The 18,442-nt window shown below is 33.3% G+C and overlaps 1 protein-coding gene across 3 annotated transcripts in view; it reads right to left on the bottom strand.

Moving 5' to 3' along the window:
- Window positions 1-18,442, bottom strand: part of LOC138703204 (prolyl endopeptidase) — a 52,762-nt gene that overhangs the window by 23,212 nt on the left and 11,108 nt on the right. For all 3 annotated transcript variants that reach the window (XM_069830905.1, XM_069830903.1, XM_069830904.1), the window contains 8 exons: window positions 15,840-16,063; window positions 15,553-15,740; window positions 13,950-14,032; window positions 11,721-11,863; window positions 7,218-7,383; window positions 6,224-6,424; window positions 3,401-3,586; window positions 1,870-1,983 (listed from right to left, as the gene is read on the bottom strand). In XM_069830905.1, the coding sequence (XP_069687006.1) occupies window positions 1,870-1,983; window positions 3,401-3,586; window positions 6,224-6,424; window positions 7,218-7,383; window positions 11,721-11,863; window positions 13,950-14,032; window positions 15,553-15,740; window positions 15,840-16,063 (1,305 nt within the window). The remainder of the gene's footprint in view (window positions 1-1,869; window positions 1,984-3,400; window positions 3,587-6,223; window positions 6,425-7,217; window positions 7,384-11,720; window positions 11,864-13,949; window positions 14,033-15,552; window positions 15,741-15,839; window positions 16,064-18,442) is intronic.

Here is an 18,442-nt window from a genome sequence, read left to right as displayed (position 1 = left end):
GTTCGAACTGATGCATCTCACTTTCTTCAAGGTTTGACAATATGCACCAGCATTAGTACTGACTTTACATTTGAGAAAATCAATTACTAATGATGACAGTATTGACTGTTATTTTATTTTAACGTTTGTATAGAAAATTGTCGTTTCATCTTCAGCCACATCTCTTTAATTCTGTGGTTCGAAGGCAAATGGTGATAGGTTAATTTTTAGCAAACATGAGATTTTGCAATATGTTGTGCAATCCTGGGGGTACCTTCATTGAGGCGAAATATGACATGCATATATTTATTATTTATTTCTCTAATCCCTTATGAAACAAGATTAGATTACAATGGTTTTATAAGTTACTCAGACTTTAAATACTCGCTCCTGAAAAAAAAGCAAGAAATGACATCACATTGTGCTTTGGAACCACAAAATTTTCAAACTGCTGCAGAACTTTTTGTGCTGATTCCAAGCATTACAGTTTGTGTGTATTGAAAAACATTTATGATACCTATCTGGCATACAGTTTTCTATAATCTAGCTTTTCTGTCATAATTTCATTAACTCAAGAGTGGAATTCAATAACAATAAAATTCAGACACTGAGAAAAGAAGTTTCAAAGAAATTTTTATGTATATTTTTCTATCAAATCATGTCACCATACTTGATCAACCACTGCTCTGTTCATCATTCTTTACTACAAAAACACCACTGCCTAATCTATTGTCACTCACCATAACATTAGGCACAAAAACCTCAAAAAGTTGTCTGTGAACATTGCAATTATAGTATTCATGAATCACTCATGGACAACTGTGATAAAATGACCAACATTATGCAAAGCACATGGCCAAGCATCTGCATAGAATTGGAATATATCAGTCTCCTAACTGTCCATTGTGCAACTCAAATCAAGAAATGGATTCAGAACATCTCAAAATCTGTGCGTCAGTGGCTAACCATGACAATATCTTTGAAAAATATTGGAGTGCAAGAGGCCAAGCATCTGCATAGAATTGGAATATATCAGTCTCCTAACTGTCCATTGTGCAACTCAAATCAAGAAATGGATTCAGAACATCTCAAAATCTGTGCGTCAGTGGCTAACCATGACAATATCTTTGAAAAATATTGGAGTGCAAGACGTCAAATGACTTTATTGTCAAATGCCTGGCATTAGAAAGCAACAACAACAACATTTGAGAAAATCAATAATATCAATTTCAGAAAACAGTAACTAATATTTTTCTAACAGAAATGCTTGCATTTGTTTTTAATTTTTGGATGATGAATACATTGCATATTCGCAAATCTGCTCCTAAATGTTAATCAGCTGTCTTTGCAAACCGTATCTTAATTTCTGGATGTGTCTCAGATATAAATTCAATACTCTGAATGCTCCAATTCAAAAATATAACAGTTACCCTATTATAAGCTTTAGAGGCTCTTAGGGTAATGCAAAATTAAGGCTCCAACCTATGCAACCGACATTAGTAGCAGTAAAGATGTTGGTTCTATGTGCTTGCCATTTTTACTCCAAAGGAAAACTCCCTAGTACTCACTTCAGTTAGAGGCTTAGTGAATCCCAGGGCCATAGATCAATGGAGAAAAATTCATAATTCAGTTTGCAGCACAATACCTAACCATGACACCACCACACACTCAAATATAACAGTGCAGTACTAAAACTTTAATTATTCTTAAATCTATACCAACTCTACACAATCGTAATTTACTTGCCAATCAGAATGTGATCATGCTAAACTTACATTTTTCAAATTACTTCCCTTTAAAATTTATATGCACCATTACAAAACACAATATGACCTCCTACTCGCATACAATTAACTACTAATCTTAATATTATAAGCTGTTGTCACTTACACTTTTATGAACAATAAACATAGGAATTTTAGTTCCATCTTTACCGTCGTAGAATACTTGTTTAGTTTCATACTGTGATGCATCAAAGTCTTGTACTTTGATTTCTCTAAACACCTGCAAAATAAAAATAAAAGAGTTCAATTTAATGAAAAACGAAAGGTTGAAGCACGATAATACAAATTAAATGTGTATTAATTTTCGTAATTTTGGAAGTAAACATTATAACAGTGAAATATTTCGGGTGTCCACCAGTTAGGTTGATCAGAAACAGCTGAAACTGATCTGTGTTCCTGGTGTAGTCAAGATCAGCCACTATGAGTCATGCCGGCTGCTAACCAGTCTCAAATGCAGTTGAGATGTTAAGTGTGGTGCTGTAATATTGATTGTACTTATAATTTAGTTGTATTCTTAATATTGTAGTTGTAATCCCCTAGTAGTGGGAAAGAGAAGGCCCGATAGCCTTATCTCTACCAGGTTACTTACGTACTTACAAATGGCTTTTAAGGAACCCGCAGGTTCATTGCCGCCTCACATAAGCCTGCCATTGGTCCCTAACTTGTGCAAGATTAATCCAGTCTCTATCATCATATCCCACCTCCTTAAATCCATTTTAATATTATCCTCCCATCTACGTCTCGACCTCCCCAAAAGTCTTTTTCCCTCCAGTCTCCCAACTAACACTCTATATGCATTTGTGAATTCGCCTATATGTGCTACATATCATGCCCATCTCAAACGTCTGGATTTAATGTTCCTAATTATGTCAGGTGAAGAATAAAATGCGTGCAGTTCTGCGTTGCGTAACTTTCTCCATTCCCGTGTAACTTCATCCTTTTTAGCCCCAAATATTTTCCTAAGAACTTTATTCTCAAACACCCTTAATCTCTGTTCCTCTCTCAAAGTGCGAGTCCAAGTTTCACAACCATACAGAACAACCGGTAATATAACAGTTTTATAAATTCTAACTTTCAGAGTTTCTGACAGCAGACTAGATGACAAAAGCTTCTCAACCGAATAATAACAGGCATTTTCCATATTTATTCTGTGTTTAATTTCCTCCTGAGTGTCATTTATATTTGTTACTGTTGCTCCAAGATATTTGAATTTTTCCACTCGAAAGATGAATCTCCAATTTTTGTATTTCCATTTCGTACCAGGTTAAATGAATAAATACTAAAGATACTAAATACTAACTGTTCCTCCCCTCACCAAATTCCATTGCTATAAGACAAAAATTTCATGAGGCCAGGAAAGTCTTTTACAGACAAAACTGAAAATTGAGATGCAAGAGTCTTCAAAGATCGCAGATTTAAGGAATCTAGAAGAGGTAACCTGCATAAATTCATTACACTTGATTTAGAAATCAAGTTCACATACAACAGAAATAAGGAAATGATGAAAATTACAAATAAATTAATCAAGTCTTGAGACAGAGATAAATACAGAAATTATTGGGAGTTTAGTGTAGTTGTAACCAACATATGTTTTAAATAAAGGAAACCTAGAACTACACAAGCTATTATCTATTTACCTTAGGCTCCAGTTCATTCTTTGTGAGGTCACAGTGATAGATAATACCAGGACTAAGGAATGATGTAAACTGATAAAACATTTCGGTGTGCTTCTTCTTGCCTGAATAGCCTGTCACTGTGCCTACAGAAAGTGGGAATGTTTTCAGCAGCTCCCCTGTACTCAGTTCACGAAGTTGCAGTACACTCTGTAAAAAATATTATATAGTTACTTCCCATATTCCACTGCATAAAATATATGCAAACATATTGTATTATATTATTCAATGGCATCTATAAGAAATAAATCCATGCTATATCTATCAATTCTTTATGTCCAGCTACGATAACACTGACATGTATTTTAAAACTTTTTTTCTGCTTCATGAAAAAAAGGACTGTTTTTAAGTGCTCTAAATCCGAACCTGTGTTTAAATTTTCTTTATCATGTATTTTCTGAAAAATTTAAAATAAAAACAAAAAAAAAAAAACATCAAAACTGGTGAAGTTTGATGATATCAAATCTGAATTAAACACCATGTCTAAAAATATACACGTACATAAACAGAACTAAGTACAACATCTGTGAAAAATGTAAGGAATTTATAGTCCTAAACAAGCTCTAAATTACAGTGTAAATGGCAGATGAGATACAGAAAGAAGGAGATGGACATGGAGGGTGAATAGGAAATAATGTTAATCTCTGAACTGGAGGAGGAGTAGGAGGAGGAGGAGGAGGATGAACATGAAGGTGATAATGATGGCGAAATGAACCCAGGATCCAGTGCCAAAAGTTATCCAGCATTTGCTCTTAATGCGTTGAGGGAAAACCCTGGAAAAATATCTCAACCAGGCAATTTGTTCTAACCAGGACTCGATCCTGGGCTTGTTAGTTTTGCAGTCAGACATGCTGACCACTGCTCCAAAGTGGTGGACCTAATTCTTTTTTATTTAACATAAATTTTATTTGAAAAAAGAAATAAATGTATAATATAAAATATATCAGACTATATTGTTTTAAGCTGAGAGATGTACTGTGGCAGACAGCAAACCATGAGACATCACAACACGTGCATTTGTTGACATCAGGTTTCACTCTTGAGTTGGATGGATAAAAAAAACACTTTTTTCAAACATAAGGTCGACATGATGAGAAATAACACTGATTAATATGCTGGTAACCCCGGTTTGTTTTTTTTTAGTAGGTTATTTTACGACGCTTTATCAACAGCTTAGGTTATTTAGCGTCTGAATAAGATGAAGGTGATAATGCCGGTGAAATGAGTCCGAGGTCCAACACCGAAAGTTACCCAGCATTTGCTCATATTGGAAAAAACCTCAATCAGGTAACTTGCCCCGACCAGGAATCGAACCCGGGCCACCTGGTTTCGAGGCTAGACGCGCTAATCGTTACTCCACAGGTGTGGACACCCCGGTTTCGAATCCTGGCGGGTTCAACTGGAATTTTTGGTGGACAAAGACAGTGTCTGGTGGTAGGTTTTCACTGGGTACTCCCATTTCCCCTACCAGCATTCCACCATTGCTCCATTAATCATCATCATGCAGTGTTACGTAGTTAGCCTCCTATGGTGCTCCAAGGGCAATATCTTCGTGATGACTGAAAGAACTACAAGTTTCAGTGTGCTGCGCTGCTCAATATATGGGGACACTTGAGTTAATGATGGAAGTCAAGTCCCACCATTAGTTAAAAAAAAAAAAAAATCTAAATATTGGTTAATATGTTAAATGGTTAAGACTGTTTTGCTATTAGATCTATGCAAAAGATAGTAAATATCAATACCTTAAAAACAATATACTTTACATACTTCCACTCTGTAATTAATGAGTTTTGGAATAATATTCTGACGAAATTCCACAGATAGTAACTGTATATTCCTACTACAAAAAAGAGTAATTAGAATAATAGTAAGTGCAAAATCTAGAGAATCATGTAGAACTATTTTTAAAAAACTACAAATAATGCCCATGGCTTGTCAGTATATTTTTCCATTAATAATCTTCCTTGTATATAATCGTGAAAACTTTGTAACTCATTCAACAGTTCATAGCATAAATACACGTCAAAAAATGACTTTCATACTCCATTGGCAAGTCTATCGTGCTATCAAAAAGGAGTGAGTTATATGGCAGTAAAAATTTTTAATAGCATCCCTATCAATATAAAAAATGAAACTCAAAACATAAGATTATTTAGGGCCAAATTAAAGAAGTAACTAATTTCTCACACCTTTTATGCTGTAGGTGAATTCATGACATTCAACAACGCTTCATGAAATTGATACTAAAACTTTGTGTTGTACTGGTAGACTGTATTGTAAACCTCGTCAGTATATATTTCATCTAGATTGTGACTATAAATTAAGACTTTATAATAGTATTAAGTTTTTTGACTTGTTCCATATTCTAGCTGTGAAGCAATGTATGAATACCATGGAATGTTAATAAATAAAATACAATACCAATTTTTTGAGTTAGCCAATCGTAATGGACATAAAAAAGTTCCAGAGCTTGAATGAATAGAAATAATGGTACCGTACATAATGGAAGCATAAAAAATATACTACATCACAATACAACATTGAAAACCAGAAACTCATCCTTACAATGTTTATGCTCTTTGAGAGAAACAAACTTCTCTATATAAAAATTGGTATTAGAAAAAAAACATCATTATAGATGTTGATATTAAATAGCAATGATAACATTAACATATATTGAAGAATATTACCTTCACATCATGAATGTAACAGACTAAAATGGCAATGATAACATTAATAACAACAACATAACAAACAACAACATTAACACATATTAAAGAATATTACCTTCACATCATGAATGTAACAGACTACTAACTTGTCGTTCTTGACTGCACTAGCCCAGTCTAAGACATCCTTCTCATGTTCAGGAATCAATGTCGTCCAATTTTCTTGGGCGGGATTGGTGAAATCAATTTTGATTAGGCGATAATTAGGAGCATTTTTATTTGTTCTAAAAATACATATAGGACCTTCATTTGTTATATACTGAAAATAAAAGAAGATACATACATTAATTTAACAGGGTAATAATTTCATCCAATATGAAATATGAAATATGAATATGAAATATTTGATAACAGAACAATGGAGGATCGGAAAGTAATGCACAACAATTTTTTAAGGAATATTATTTTGGTCAAGTTCGCAGCTAGTTTGAATCTTGCACTACACACAGCAATGGCTTGATCAGGAACAAGCAATAACTACTGAGTAAAGATGACATGTTTGTTAGCATCATCTACATGTGAGGAACAGCTCCAACATAGAAAATGTTGCATCATGTCCTTCAAGACAAATGCCCTAACAGAGACGCTGCAAATGTGAGACCTTTCCACAACAATGGTAACCCTTGTTGCAACTTCAGTTTGTGGAAAAACTGAGAAATTTGGCTGGGAGGTGCTCAATCATCCACCTACAGTCCAGACCTCGCACCATCCGACTTTCACTTCTTTGGATCAATGAAAAGATTCCTAGGAAGCTAATGCATTGGTTCAGATGAAGAAATTAAATCAGTCACGCACAGGTGGCTATACTACCAGGAAACGGAGTTCTAATGAGGTATGCTCAAATTGATGTCATGATGGAAGAAATGTGTCGAGAGACTTGGTTCACATTGCGAAAAACAGGTAAAACTTGTAGCTTTTTTGTGCATTATTTCTTTTTCCTTACCTATTAAATACTTTGTAAAAAAAAAAACTGTGTGTTACTTTCCAATCCTCCCTCGTATTATGTTTGTATAAAATTATTTCTACTTTACTACAAATAGAAATGCATTTACCTCATAGTCAGCTTCCAATTTGTGAACAACTTGCGTCAAATTCACCTTTCCTGATATCTTATTATCTGGTAAGCTTTTCAGGTCACAGAAGAAGAGCAGATTATCACGACAGTCCTTCTGTGGTGTAATGATTAACCACTGTCCACAGTCACTCACTTCAGCACCTCTGTACAAAGTCGCATTATTATTATTAAACTTGCATATCATAACATTTTGAATGTACAAAGTCAGATTATTATTACACTTGCATTTCGTAACATCTTTAATGACACTAGAGAAAATATTGTCAATGATTTGAATTAGCAAAAGGATAATGTACCGGTACTATCTGTTATATGAAACTATTTATTAAATTTAATACGAAAAAATTTCTTAATTGGTGTCCACCGGATATACAGGATGTGATATAACTGTGTGAATTGAAGGAGATAATAAAAAGCATTTAAATAAATAAAAAAATGTGTGTTTTGTAATTAAGTACATGGTTAATTACAAAATTACGCTGAAAGTCTGCACAGTTTGGCAATAGCACATCACCAGCTCACCTACAAAAACACACAAGCACTCAGTCTGAATGGCAGAATTCTGTCCCTTAGCCCAGTTACACACTACAGTGAGAGCTATGAGCTATGTAATGTGTGGATACCGTTTAGCTTAACCTAATGTCTTCACACTACAACGAGAAATATGTTGCTACATAGTAGAGCCATAATTAAAACACGAATTTTATTACGTCATACGGAAGGCAGTTTGATCAAAGACCTTCTATATAATATGATACAAGGTTTTTGGGTTTGATATGCGCTGATAGAAATAAAATTACATCAATTTGAACACCTGACCTTCTATTAATTGTTCAATTTCATTCACGTAATATAAATTTTATAGGCTACAAATAGGTTAGTTACCTGTAGGAGTGGGAAATACACAGCTATGTTTTCAAAAAAATCACTAGCCGACCAATGTCAGCTATGCCTTATTTAGAGCATTACTCCATGCTAAAGGAACGCATATTTATCGCTGAAGTGTGTTATGAGCCTTAGTCTGCGATAGAGTTGTCACACTTCCTACTGGCAGGAAATAACGATACGCATTAACCTTTTTATTTAATGTGTATGAAAACCAACCATCCATTTTATTTAAAAACTACGAAGGGATAAATCATTCCTTATCAGTTTCTCTATTAATAAGAATAAAAATCAGAATCGTACAGATAGTACTTACCAAGCAAAACAGTGTTAACATAACTATTTTTTTTTCTGAGAAAAGTATTAGTTTGAGACTAACAGGCCTATGGTTTTAGAATTTTTTGTTGTATTCTAGACATGAAATAAGCTGTTAAAATTTGCACAGTTATATTACTTCCACCCTGTATATTCAAGCAGGGAGAAAGGGTAGAAGAGGTTACACTTTTCTATGAAAAAGATAGCATAGGATTTACAGAATCCCTATTATTATGTGCAACATTTAAGTAGCTGATTTTAAATAATGGAAGGTCACCACTTGATGAGAAACATCTCACCATAATCATAAAACAAAGTACAGTAAAACTTCTTCTATACATTCCACATTTACATGTTTTTCTTTACTGAAGTCCTGGCAAAATTCCTACATTTTTCATGTTAATTTACTTCGGTTATACATTTTTCGTACTTTTTTTTTTTTACAATTATATGACTGTATTTTAAATCCCAAGAGATACAAAACGTCATTTATCCATTCTAAATCAATTTTGCTCGAAATTAGGTTTGTCGTGAATGTAAGAATGCGAAAATATAGTATGTGTTCATTGTTAAGATACAGCCCACTTTGATATTCGTGAAAATTCGAAGTTGTTCATGCTTTTCCCCACCAATTTTGTGTTCTTTAATGATGCTGTTACTGCTTTAGAAACACTGAAACATTGCGTAACGCACAATGATGTACCGGTAACTGAACAAATTATAGAACAATTATCACAGTTTGAGGGCATGATTTATTCCTTAGGAGCAAACTGTCAAAAATAACCAACTTTTTGATGTTCTTAAATGAAGATGACACTGGAAGAGCAAGGTAAGTCAATGTTGTAAAATTTTGTGATTGGAGTTTGAAATGTAATACATATATCAGCCTGATTTGGCTCTGAACAGCTAAGATTTTCTACAAATAATCTTACATTCTTCAAGAATTTATGTTATCAATTTGAGTATTATATCTATTATAGACTGAAAAATAGCTTAACTGTGAAGTTCTAAATTTCTCTTCAGAAAATTTTACTAAATTTACTTAACTTGTTCTCCTCATATAATCTTCAAATGCTATTTTAAATGAAGAGTCCACTGAAAGAATAATGGATGTCATTTGGAATACATTTTGTAGGAGAAGCAATTGAAAGTTTGAAATGCTTAGCACTCAAAGCTTAACTGTGATTTTCCGATCATTACTGGACAATGACTATCAGTGTTAATGCCATATAACTCTGTATGTACATCCTATATGTCTTAAGCTATGCATTGACAGTCTTGGTTCATTTTCGACAAGAAAGTGACATCCATCATTCTTGCAGTGGACTCTTCAAATGTTATTAAATGTAATTTAAATTATATGTTTTTCTCAATTATGCGTTTTTTCTTCTGACTCCATGAAAATGTACAAATGAAGTTTTACTGTACTTTCACTTTCAATTAATATCAAACAGAGTACAAGAAAATAAATCCAGCATTCACTGCTCAAGCATTAGTAATATCTTGAATCCAATACATATACGATTATATTCACACTTCATTTATTTTTCCAATAATATGTTCTGAGCTGCATCAACCCATTGCCACTATGGAGCAATTATATGTTGCAGATTGCATTAACGAGATGCGCAGAGTATTACAGAAATGATAATGAACATTTTCTCCCAATAGGTACCCAATTAAACATCCCACATTAAAATTGAAACTTCGAAGGCATTCCTACAAATTATATTGTGTAATTCTTTTCTTTTCTTTGTAATGTTAATAATCATTTGAGAATCATATAACTAATTTGATTTATACAGGGTGTTTAAAAAGTGATGGTAAAAAATTTAGGGATGAAAAGTAAAAACGAAGAGAAGAAAAAAAAGTTCCAGTAAACATGGGTCCACAAATTAACCATTTACGAGATAATGCCATTTTGTGCTGATTAGGGTCCGCTGAATACTAAGTACTAATTCCAACAAAAACAGTGACAATTTTATTTAATTTATCAATCACCAGACTGTAAAATTAAAATTCATAATTTTGGCTCCAACACCACAGAAATGTGATTAAACATACACAAAAGAATTTTTTTTTTAACAACAGTAAAGTTTATGGATAAACAAGGTACAGTACAGTATGAACATGTTAACTGAAGAATTTTACAACAGATGTTCAAAATGCTGACCATGCACTTGAATGTATCTGTCCAATCTTCTCCACAAAGACCCAAGAATACGCTTGAGCAATCCTGTGTCATTCTTCATTTGCTGGAAGACATCTACATTCCGATGCTGCAATTCTTCAGGTGGTGATGATGTCTATTGTGTAAACTAGGCTTTTTGCATAACACCATACACAAAAATCCAAAGGATTTAAATTTGGTGATCTAGGTATAGGTCCTCCTCTACCAATCCACCATTCACCATATCACCTGTTTAGATATCATCTCACACTTAGAAGGAAATAGGATGGGGAGAGTGCAGCATACATACGATGCATGACCATACCCACCTCTTTATGTATCCAGATGCTTGTTTCACTGGCAGCCCAAACCAGCAAAAATATGGCATTATCTCGTAAATGGTTAATTTGTGGACCCATGTTTACTGGAACTTTTTTTGCTTCTTTTCGTTCTTACTTCTCACATCTAAATTTTTACCATCACTTTGAAACACTCTGTATACGATCTTGTATTAATATTCATTATTTTGTTTGCATTGTCATCTATTTTAGGACTCAGATTACTTTAAATACAATATTGCTTTTCTTCTTAATTGTAAACTTCTGTGAATAATTTTGAGAAAATGACATTTTTTGTACGAGCAATTACAGTATTGGTTTTTCTAAAACTGACAGATAAACATTATTTTATCAGAGTATATAAAGACATTATTACAAAAACAACCCTTGTCAAAATTGCTATTTTTCAGGAGAACAATAAAAATAAATAGAACAACACATGTCAGCTGTTCCTGTACAACTGGTGTTTAACCTTGTGGCTATTGCACCTGACATGTGTTATTTTTGGAGTCTATAAACATTTGAAATAGTAGCGAATGTGTCCTTAACTCAATTTCATTAAAAATGACTAGAGCTGTTTTTGTAATAATGTCTTCATATGTATTCTTAGATATATCACTAGTACCACCACCTATAATCCACGTAAAAACTAAACTATTCAATGTCACCCAATAGTCATGTAGTATGTTAGTCTGAATTCTATTTGCATTTCATATAAAACTTAAAATGGCTGACAATTATTTATTTAAATGCTTAGAAATTAAATTCTTACATTCTCCACAATGGCTCTTCCGGGAATTCAACTACCAAAACATCTTCTGACTGTGGTGTGCCAACACGATGGTAATATAACTTCTGGTGTTGATTGCTGACAGTTTCTGAGCCATCAGTCTTACCCACCTGGTCTGGATATCTCTGGAAAAATATATTTTGAATTTATTCAAACTATATTGCAAAGTCATTACTACAATTACAATGAATATTTCATTGTTTCGTATGTGAGACAGCAATTACTTATTTCCTGTTATTATTACACTGATATGTTTGCGTTTTTATGGTCTTCCATAAGTAATTTTCTGTAATTTGTCTTTTTTTAATATGAATATTATGTCTTCGTATCTTCATGTTTTAATATCTCAAAATTCTATTTATGTAGCATGATTTAAAGATACTGAAACATGAAGGTACAAACGAAATAACATTCACATTAAAAAAAAACACACACAAATAAAAAAACTGTTTATGAATGACCATAAAAATGCAAAAAAGAACAGTGTAATAGTTAAGAAAATAAGCTGGCAAATAATGTTTAGCTATCAATAATTCTTTCGTGTTCCAATGTTGTCAGTATCAAATAATAAAGTACCTCATTGCTGCCAAATATCATAAAAACATATTTTGTTTAAAAGTTTAGTGATAACACATTATAAAGATTATTAATACAGTTTAAAAGCATAAAGTGACATTTTATTCTAATAATTTGACCATATTTATAATACAGATGCTTTGTCACAACTGTCATTTGTCTTTCTGGATTCAATCACAGACAGAAAGAATAAGTACATGCATAAAGTAATATTTATCTTAATAATTTGACAATATTTGTAATACAGATACAGTAGAATTCCTCGCATCCAGCAACTGTGGGACAAACCCAGTGCCGGATAATTGGAAAATACGTTTATATGTTATGTAAAGACATTGAGTACTGCATGAACATTTTTTTCCATGTTGGAATTTAGTCATTTTCGCATAGATATTTAAAAATACAGTTTTGAAATACGTACAATGTTTATTTTTAGTACTGAATACGGTAATATACATTCATCAGTTCATAACTATTGTAATTTTTTTTAGTAGGTTATTTTACGACGCTTTATCAACAGCTTAAACTATTGTAATACAGTAATACATAATAACATAAAAGATACCAAAAATTTTCGTAACCTTACGACAATTTTAAATGGCGGCCATGTGACGTGAGCAGTGTATCCAACATCGCAACTATGAAGATGATGAAGTAGCACTCAATGATTTGAACCTCTTTAACATACTATCTCTAATGTCTGCTTTTTTATATATACTATTACTCGAATTAAACTTTTACACGCTACAGTGTAACAGAGAATTTCACACTTTCCTATTTAGACTCATCCAACATCCCTTTGAAACGGGTGAGTTCAAGTGGTAAATTTAAATACCGTATATTGTCTCTGTGCATTGTTTGCAAGGCCCAAGTGACAGCTTACCGATGCTACTCGATCTACTCTAGGGACATAATGATGTTTTCTGTCTATGTTTTCATGCGTGAACAATGTAAAGAGTAAACACAATATGCGGCATGTGTGATCCTTTTTGTTCGACTCTTCCCTTTCGCATGAATGACAATTTTTTTTTTTTGGCCTAGCCAAAATTATCATTGTTTGGGTGCCGGATACGAGGGATTTTACTGTACTTGTCGACTGTGTGGACTGTGGTGTAACAGCATGTCTGACTGTGAAAAGAGTGGACCTGGGTTCAAACCCTGGCTGGAAGTTTTTCTGAGGCTTTCCCTCAACCAACTGAAGCAGAATTGCTGAGTAGCTTTCGGTGTTGAACAGTGGACTCATTTCACTATCATTTATTCACATGTCATTACCATCATTACCATAGCATGGGTTCAGTTCACTGCGCTACAAAGGTGTAATGAATGTAATCAGGTTCAGGTTAGACATTTTGAACATCTTCTGTAACATGTCCACAAGGGTACTTAAAGAAATAAATCAATAATTTTATTCATTTGATAATTAAATGTTACTAAAACCTGTCTGTTCTTCGATGTCGTGTAGCTCCTAATAACGTGTCAAAGAATATGGGTTGTTTCACAAAAAATGATCCTCAATGAGACATCACTCCTCAGAGTTTGTAGCAGAGGCCACTCTGTATAACTAAGAATATGATAAATCCATTCTTTCCATTTATAGTGAAAAGAATTGTTTCTGCACTTAGACGTAATACTTACTCCATAAAATAATCCTTTATTATCATGTGTCCAAGTCATGGGTGAAAACTTCACTTTTTCTAGAATTTCAGGATAATCTTCACCTGCAACACAAAGTACAATATTCTTATTTAAGTTAAGATAGTAGTTATATGCTACCAATAAAATGCGCCCAGAGCTACTCGACCTTATACACACAAAATATAGAGTGTCCCAAAAGTCTTAATACATAGGGAATATCAGTTCAAAATAGAAATGTCACATAACGTGCTCAATACAATGGCTTTCAAGAGTCAGACACAGCTCAATGAATGTGTTCTGATGCAAAAACTGCAACATGTCCATCGTCACATGACAGGCATCGACGATAAGAGCTTGCAGATGAAGGGTGTTGGGAGAAATCAAGAAATGTCAATTTTTAGCGATTTTATGATATACAGCACATTCTCTAAGTGGCAACTGTTACTATAGAACTGCCGAATCACAGAAAAAAAAAGTGGAAATGTTCGTGTACGGTAACGTTGGACATTTGATTCACTGATTAAAAACCTGGAATGTTCAATTATTAAAACTTGTTTTTCTCGTTAATTATGTGTCGTAACATTCCTTGTTTTCTCCTGACACCTTTAAGATGTTGCAAGTCCCGGATTTTCTCCTGGTGGACCTGCAACTTAAAGTGACCCCAGAGGTAAAGATCAAAATATGTGAGATCTGGGGAGTGGGTTGACTACATTGAGCACACTATGTGACATTTTTAATTTGAACTTACATTTCCTATGTATGGAGATTTTTGGGACACCCTGTATAATATTTCTAAAGGCAACTGTTACAATGGTCTAGTGATTACTGTGCTTGTCTCTTGAACCAAGATATGCAAATTCGATTCCAACTAAGGTAAATATATTTGAGGACAAAAATTCCCAACTGCAGCTTCTATCATATGATGAAGTGATAATTCAATGACGTAGATTCTCTCTGTACATGAAGATGCTGATACTGATGATGATGATGATGATGATGATGATGATGGCAGCGAGTATACTCCTTTTTTTTAATGCGACACTATCAGCTGACTATTCCTTTGAGATATAGAGATCGTTTGCATACAGTTCCCAACTTCCACATATCCTGCAATGTCATGCCTTATTCTTCTTACCCCTACTTTCTGGTGACTATTGGAGTGCAAGAGGTCAAATGACTTTACTGTCAAACGTCTGGCATTAGAAAACAACAAACAACAACAACTTTCAAGTGACTAGCACAATCAACTTCTGGACAGTCAGTCTGTGGAAGTCTTCATCCTGTCTAACTTTTTCAGTACTTCCTGCTTGCACAATGGATAAGTAAATAACAATAATCTTTTCGGCTATCTTAATTGAACCATTATTTCCAAATTCGCAGTCTTGTTAACTTATTTATTCATTTAGCTACTTTCGGCTGGCAAATCACTATACATAGTCTTTATTTATATTCCTAATTTATATATTATCTTTGGCATTTCTATTTAATACCTACTACTACTTCCATTATTGTTTGTAATTTATGTTGTATAATTAAACCATTTACGGCATCTATTAATTTTCAAGACCTAAATGTTTGCAATTTACTTATTATTACATCTCACCTGTTTCTACTGATTTGAAATGTATTGTTACCCAGTCTGAGCCACTTCTACTGAGTCCATAAGCTAGGACTTTACCATCTTCAGAAAAACGTGTTCTTGATAATGCTACTGTTCCATCATCGGACAGGAGATTAGGATCTAAGAACACCTTGGGCTCAGAATCTAGTGAATCTTGAACATACAAAACACTACAACAAAACACAAACAAATGTACCTAATTAGAACTCTAAAAAATTGTATCTTATGTTTTCAAGATTTTTTTCTTCTAGATGGAGTATAACATCAACCTTTGATTTTGAAGCCCAGTGTTCATATAGAAAAAGTATTTATCTCCATGTCGATATGGACAAGAATACTTTGGGAAATTCCATAGTTCTGTTAGTCGAGAGTTTATATCTGTACGAGAAGGACAGTTTTCAAGGATGGGTCTTGATAACGAATTTTGCTCTTCAACAAACTTTGCTGTCTCAGGAGAATCTGGATCTTCTAACCATCTGTAGGGATCAGGTATCTGGAACACAAGATATTTCATAAGATGAGTCCAATAATGCGTGAAAAAACGATAAGCACAGCATGACAAAAACCACATTTTCAGTTATCAAGAATGGGGAAGAAGTGAATTTTCGTAAAATTCTGAAATAAAGTGTTTGTGATGGACATGATATTACATACAGCCTGGGATCACTGAAGAAACAAAAACATCAGTGTTCAGTCAGCAGGCAAACAAGAAGTTAAGGAGATACGTACAGCTTACAGCAGTAAAATTTTGGAAATATTCAACATTTTTTCCTCCATTACTGTGTCTTGTACAATAATGAAAATTAGTATGTGTAAAACACTGTCCTTCTACTATACGAAAAAAAATATTTTTACGATTTAAAAAAATTATTTATATTTATATATATATATATTTCCAAAATTCAGTTCACTGTGCAGTGATGAAGCGTTTCCCACATAACTCAAGCATTATCCAACATTCTGTGATGAAATTTTTTGTGTGTATTTATGCATATCATATCTACAATATGATGCAAGATCACTTCTCTACCTTTGATAGATTGTCTGATAAAAAATAAATTCATTTTAAAAAATGGTCAAATATAAGTATTTTCTTCTAACACAAAATCAAAAAAATATTATTTATTAAGGAATGTAGTTGAAAGAGCATGATATTGTAAACATGAGTTTCAGCAATAAAATAAAAGAGAGAAAACATGAAAAAGTTAACAAGTTTATGAATTATGAGGGAAATGCTTCATCACTGCACAGTGAACTGCCAACATTCTGAATTTTGGAAAAAAAAATATATATAGGCCCACATATTTTTTTTAATCATAAAAGTGTTTTTTTCATATAGCAGAAGGACAGTATCTTACACATACCAATTTTCATTATTGTACAATATACAGTAATGGAGGAAAAAAATAATGAATATGAATATTTCCAAAAATTTTACTGCTGTAAGCTGTACCTAACCCCGTAAGTCCATAAAGAATTCTGTAACAAGGGAACATAACCTTCATCAGAAAAGATACCTACATGATGCTCACTATCAAAGATGATTTTGAGTTTTTAAGCAGGAAAGAGGAATAACTATAAAAGAAGTCTTATTTTAATCAGCTTCATCCAAAACACGTGCTGCTTTTTTCACAATATGTGTGTATCAGTATCATCCTAATTTGACTGTGCAAAGAACGAAATTAAAGTAATCTCAGTTATTTTTATCAATAAAGAATCAATATTGAAAAATCAACAAATACTCTCTGAGCAGTGGTCCACTATGTCAGATGTACCAAAGATTCAATCCAGCCACTTTTTCTGACCATACAACACACATAATTTGTTAAAAAAAAAAAACGGCTGCATCACAAATGATTGTGTGTAACATAAATAAAGACATCAAGCCAAAACATTTAAGATACCAAGATATTTATTCTTCGAATGAGTCTGATGATTTGGAAAGTGTCATTTCAAAAGAACCAGGATATAGTTAGAAGGAGAGCTGTGTGGAACTGTTGATAAATGTTACAAAAGGTCCGGAAAACAATTTAAAAAAATTCATATATGGAATAGAGATAAAAAACAATATAGTAGGTAGCAATCATAGTACAATATGCAATTTAGAAAGTTTAAAAATTAAACATTATAATATAAATGATTATGTAAAATGCCTATGGCTTTCTTTAAGATAATTAAACAAATATTTTTAATATCTTGGGATGTCATATCATATTGTTTTAAAATGTCAGTAGTATATTTATACGCCGATCCACAGGCACCAAAAAGCAAACGCCTCACCTCCCATGTGTAATCAATTGTATTATATCTCTCACTCAAATGAGGAACATACGGGCGGTAAATGACTTGTTTTTCTTGATCAACCGCTAAGGCTCGAGACACATCCTTTTCGAACCGTACAGTTGGGTCCAATATTACTGCCTTCTTCTTCTGTCTATTAAGAGCAACTAAATCCACTAATCTGTTACTCCTCAGATATATAGGCCCTAATGTATACTTCTTCATGTACTTCAAGATTTTTATTTTTCCTTAAATGTGAGGCAATATAAGAGCAAACACTATGATGACGTACATTGCGCAATAAATCTCCTTTAGGACACAACCCTAGCAAATGACCAAGAGTCTCAGTCGCCTCACATCCCAGAGTTCTACATTGTCGTGAAGTCGTTGTTCACCCTGGTACAGATCTTACTGCTGCAGTATTGCATGGCATTTTAATGGCAGTGGTCCATTCTGATGACGATAATCCTTTTCTGTCACTCATCCAAGAATTTACTTTTGGTTCATCTTGGAAAACTGATACTCCTTTTCCTTTATACTGAAGACTAGCCCAAGCATTATAGGCTTCCTTTTGTAAATGTTTTCTAATTTG

This window comes from Periplaneta americana, chromosome 7 (genome assembly GCF_040183065.1).
Source record: "Periplaneta americana isolate PAMFEO1 chromosome 7, P.americana_PAMFEO1_priV1, whole genome shotgun sequence".
NCBI lineage: Eukaryota > Metazoa > Arthropoda > Insecta > Blattodea > Blattidae > Periplaneta > Periplaneta americana.
Note: the sequence above shows the minus strand (reverse complement) of the source record. Positions and strands in the feature narration are given on the sequence as shown.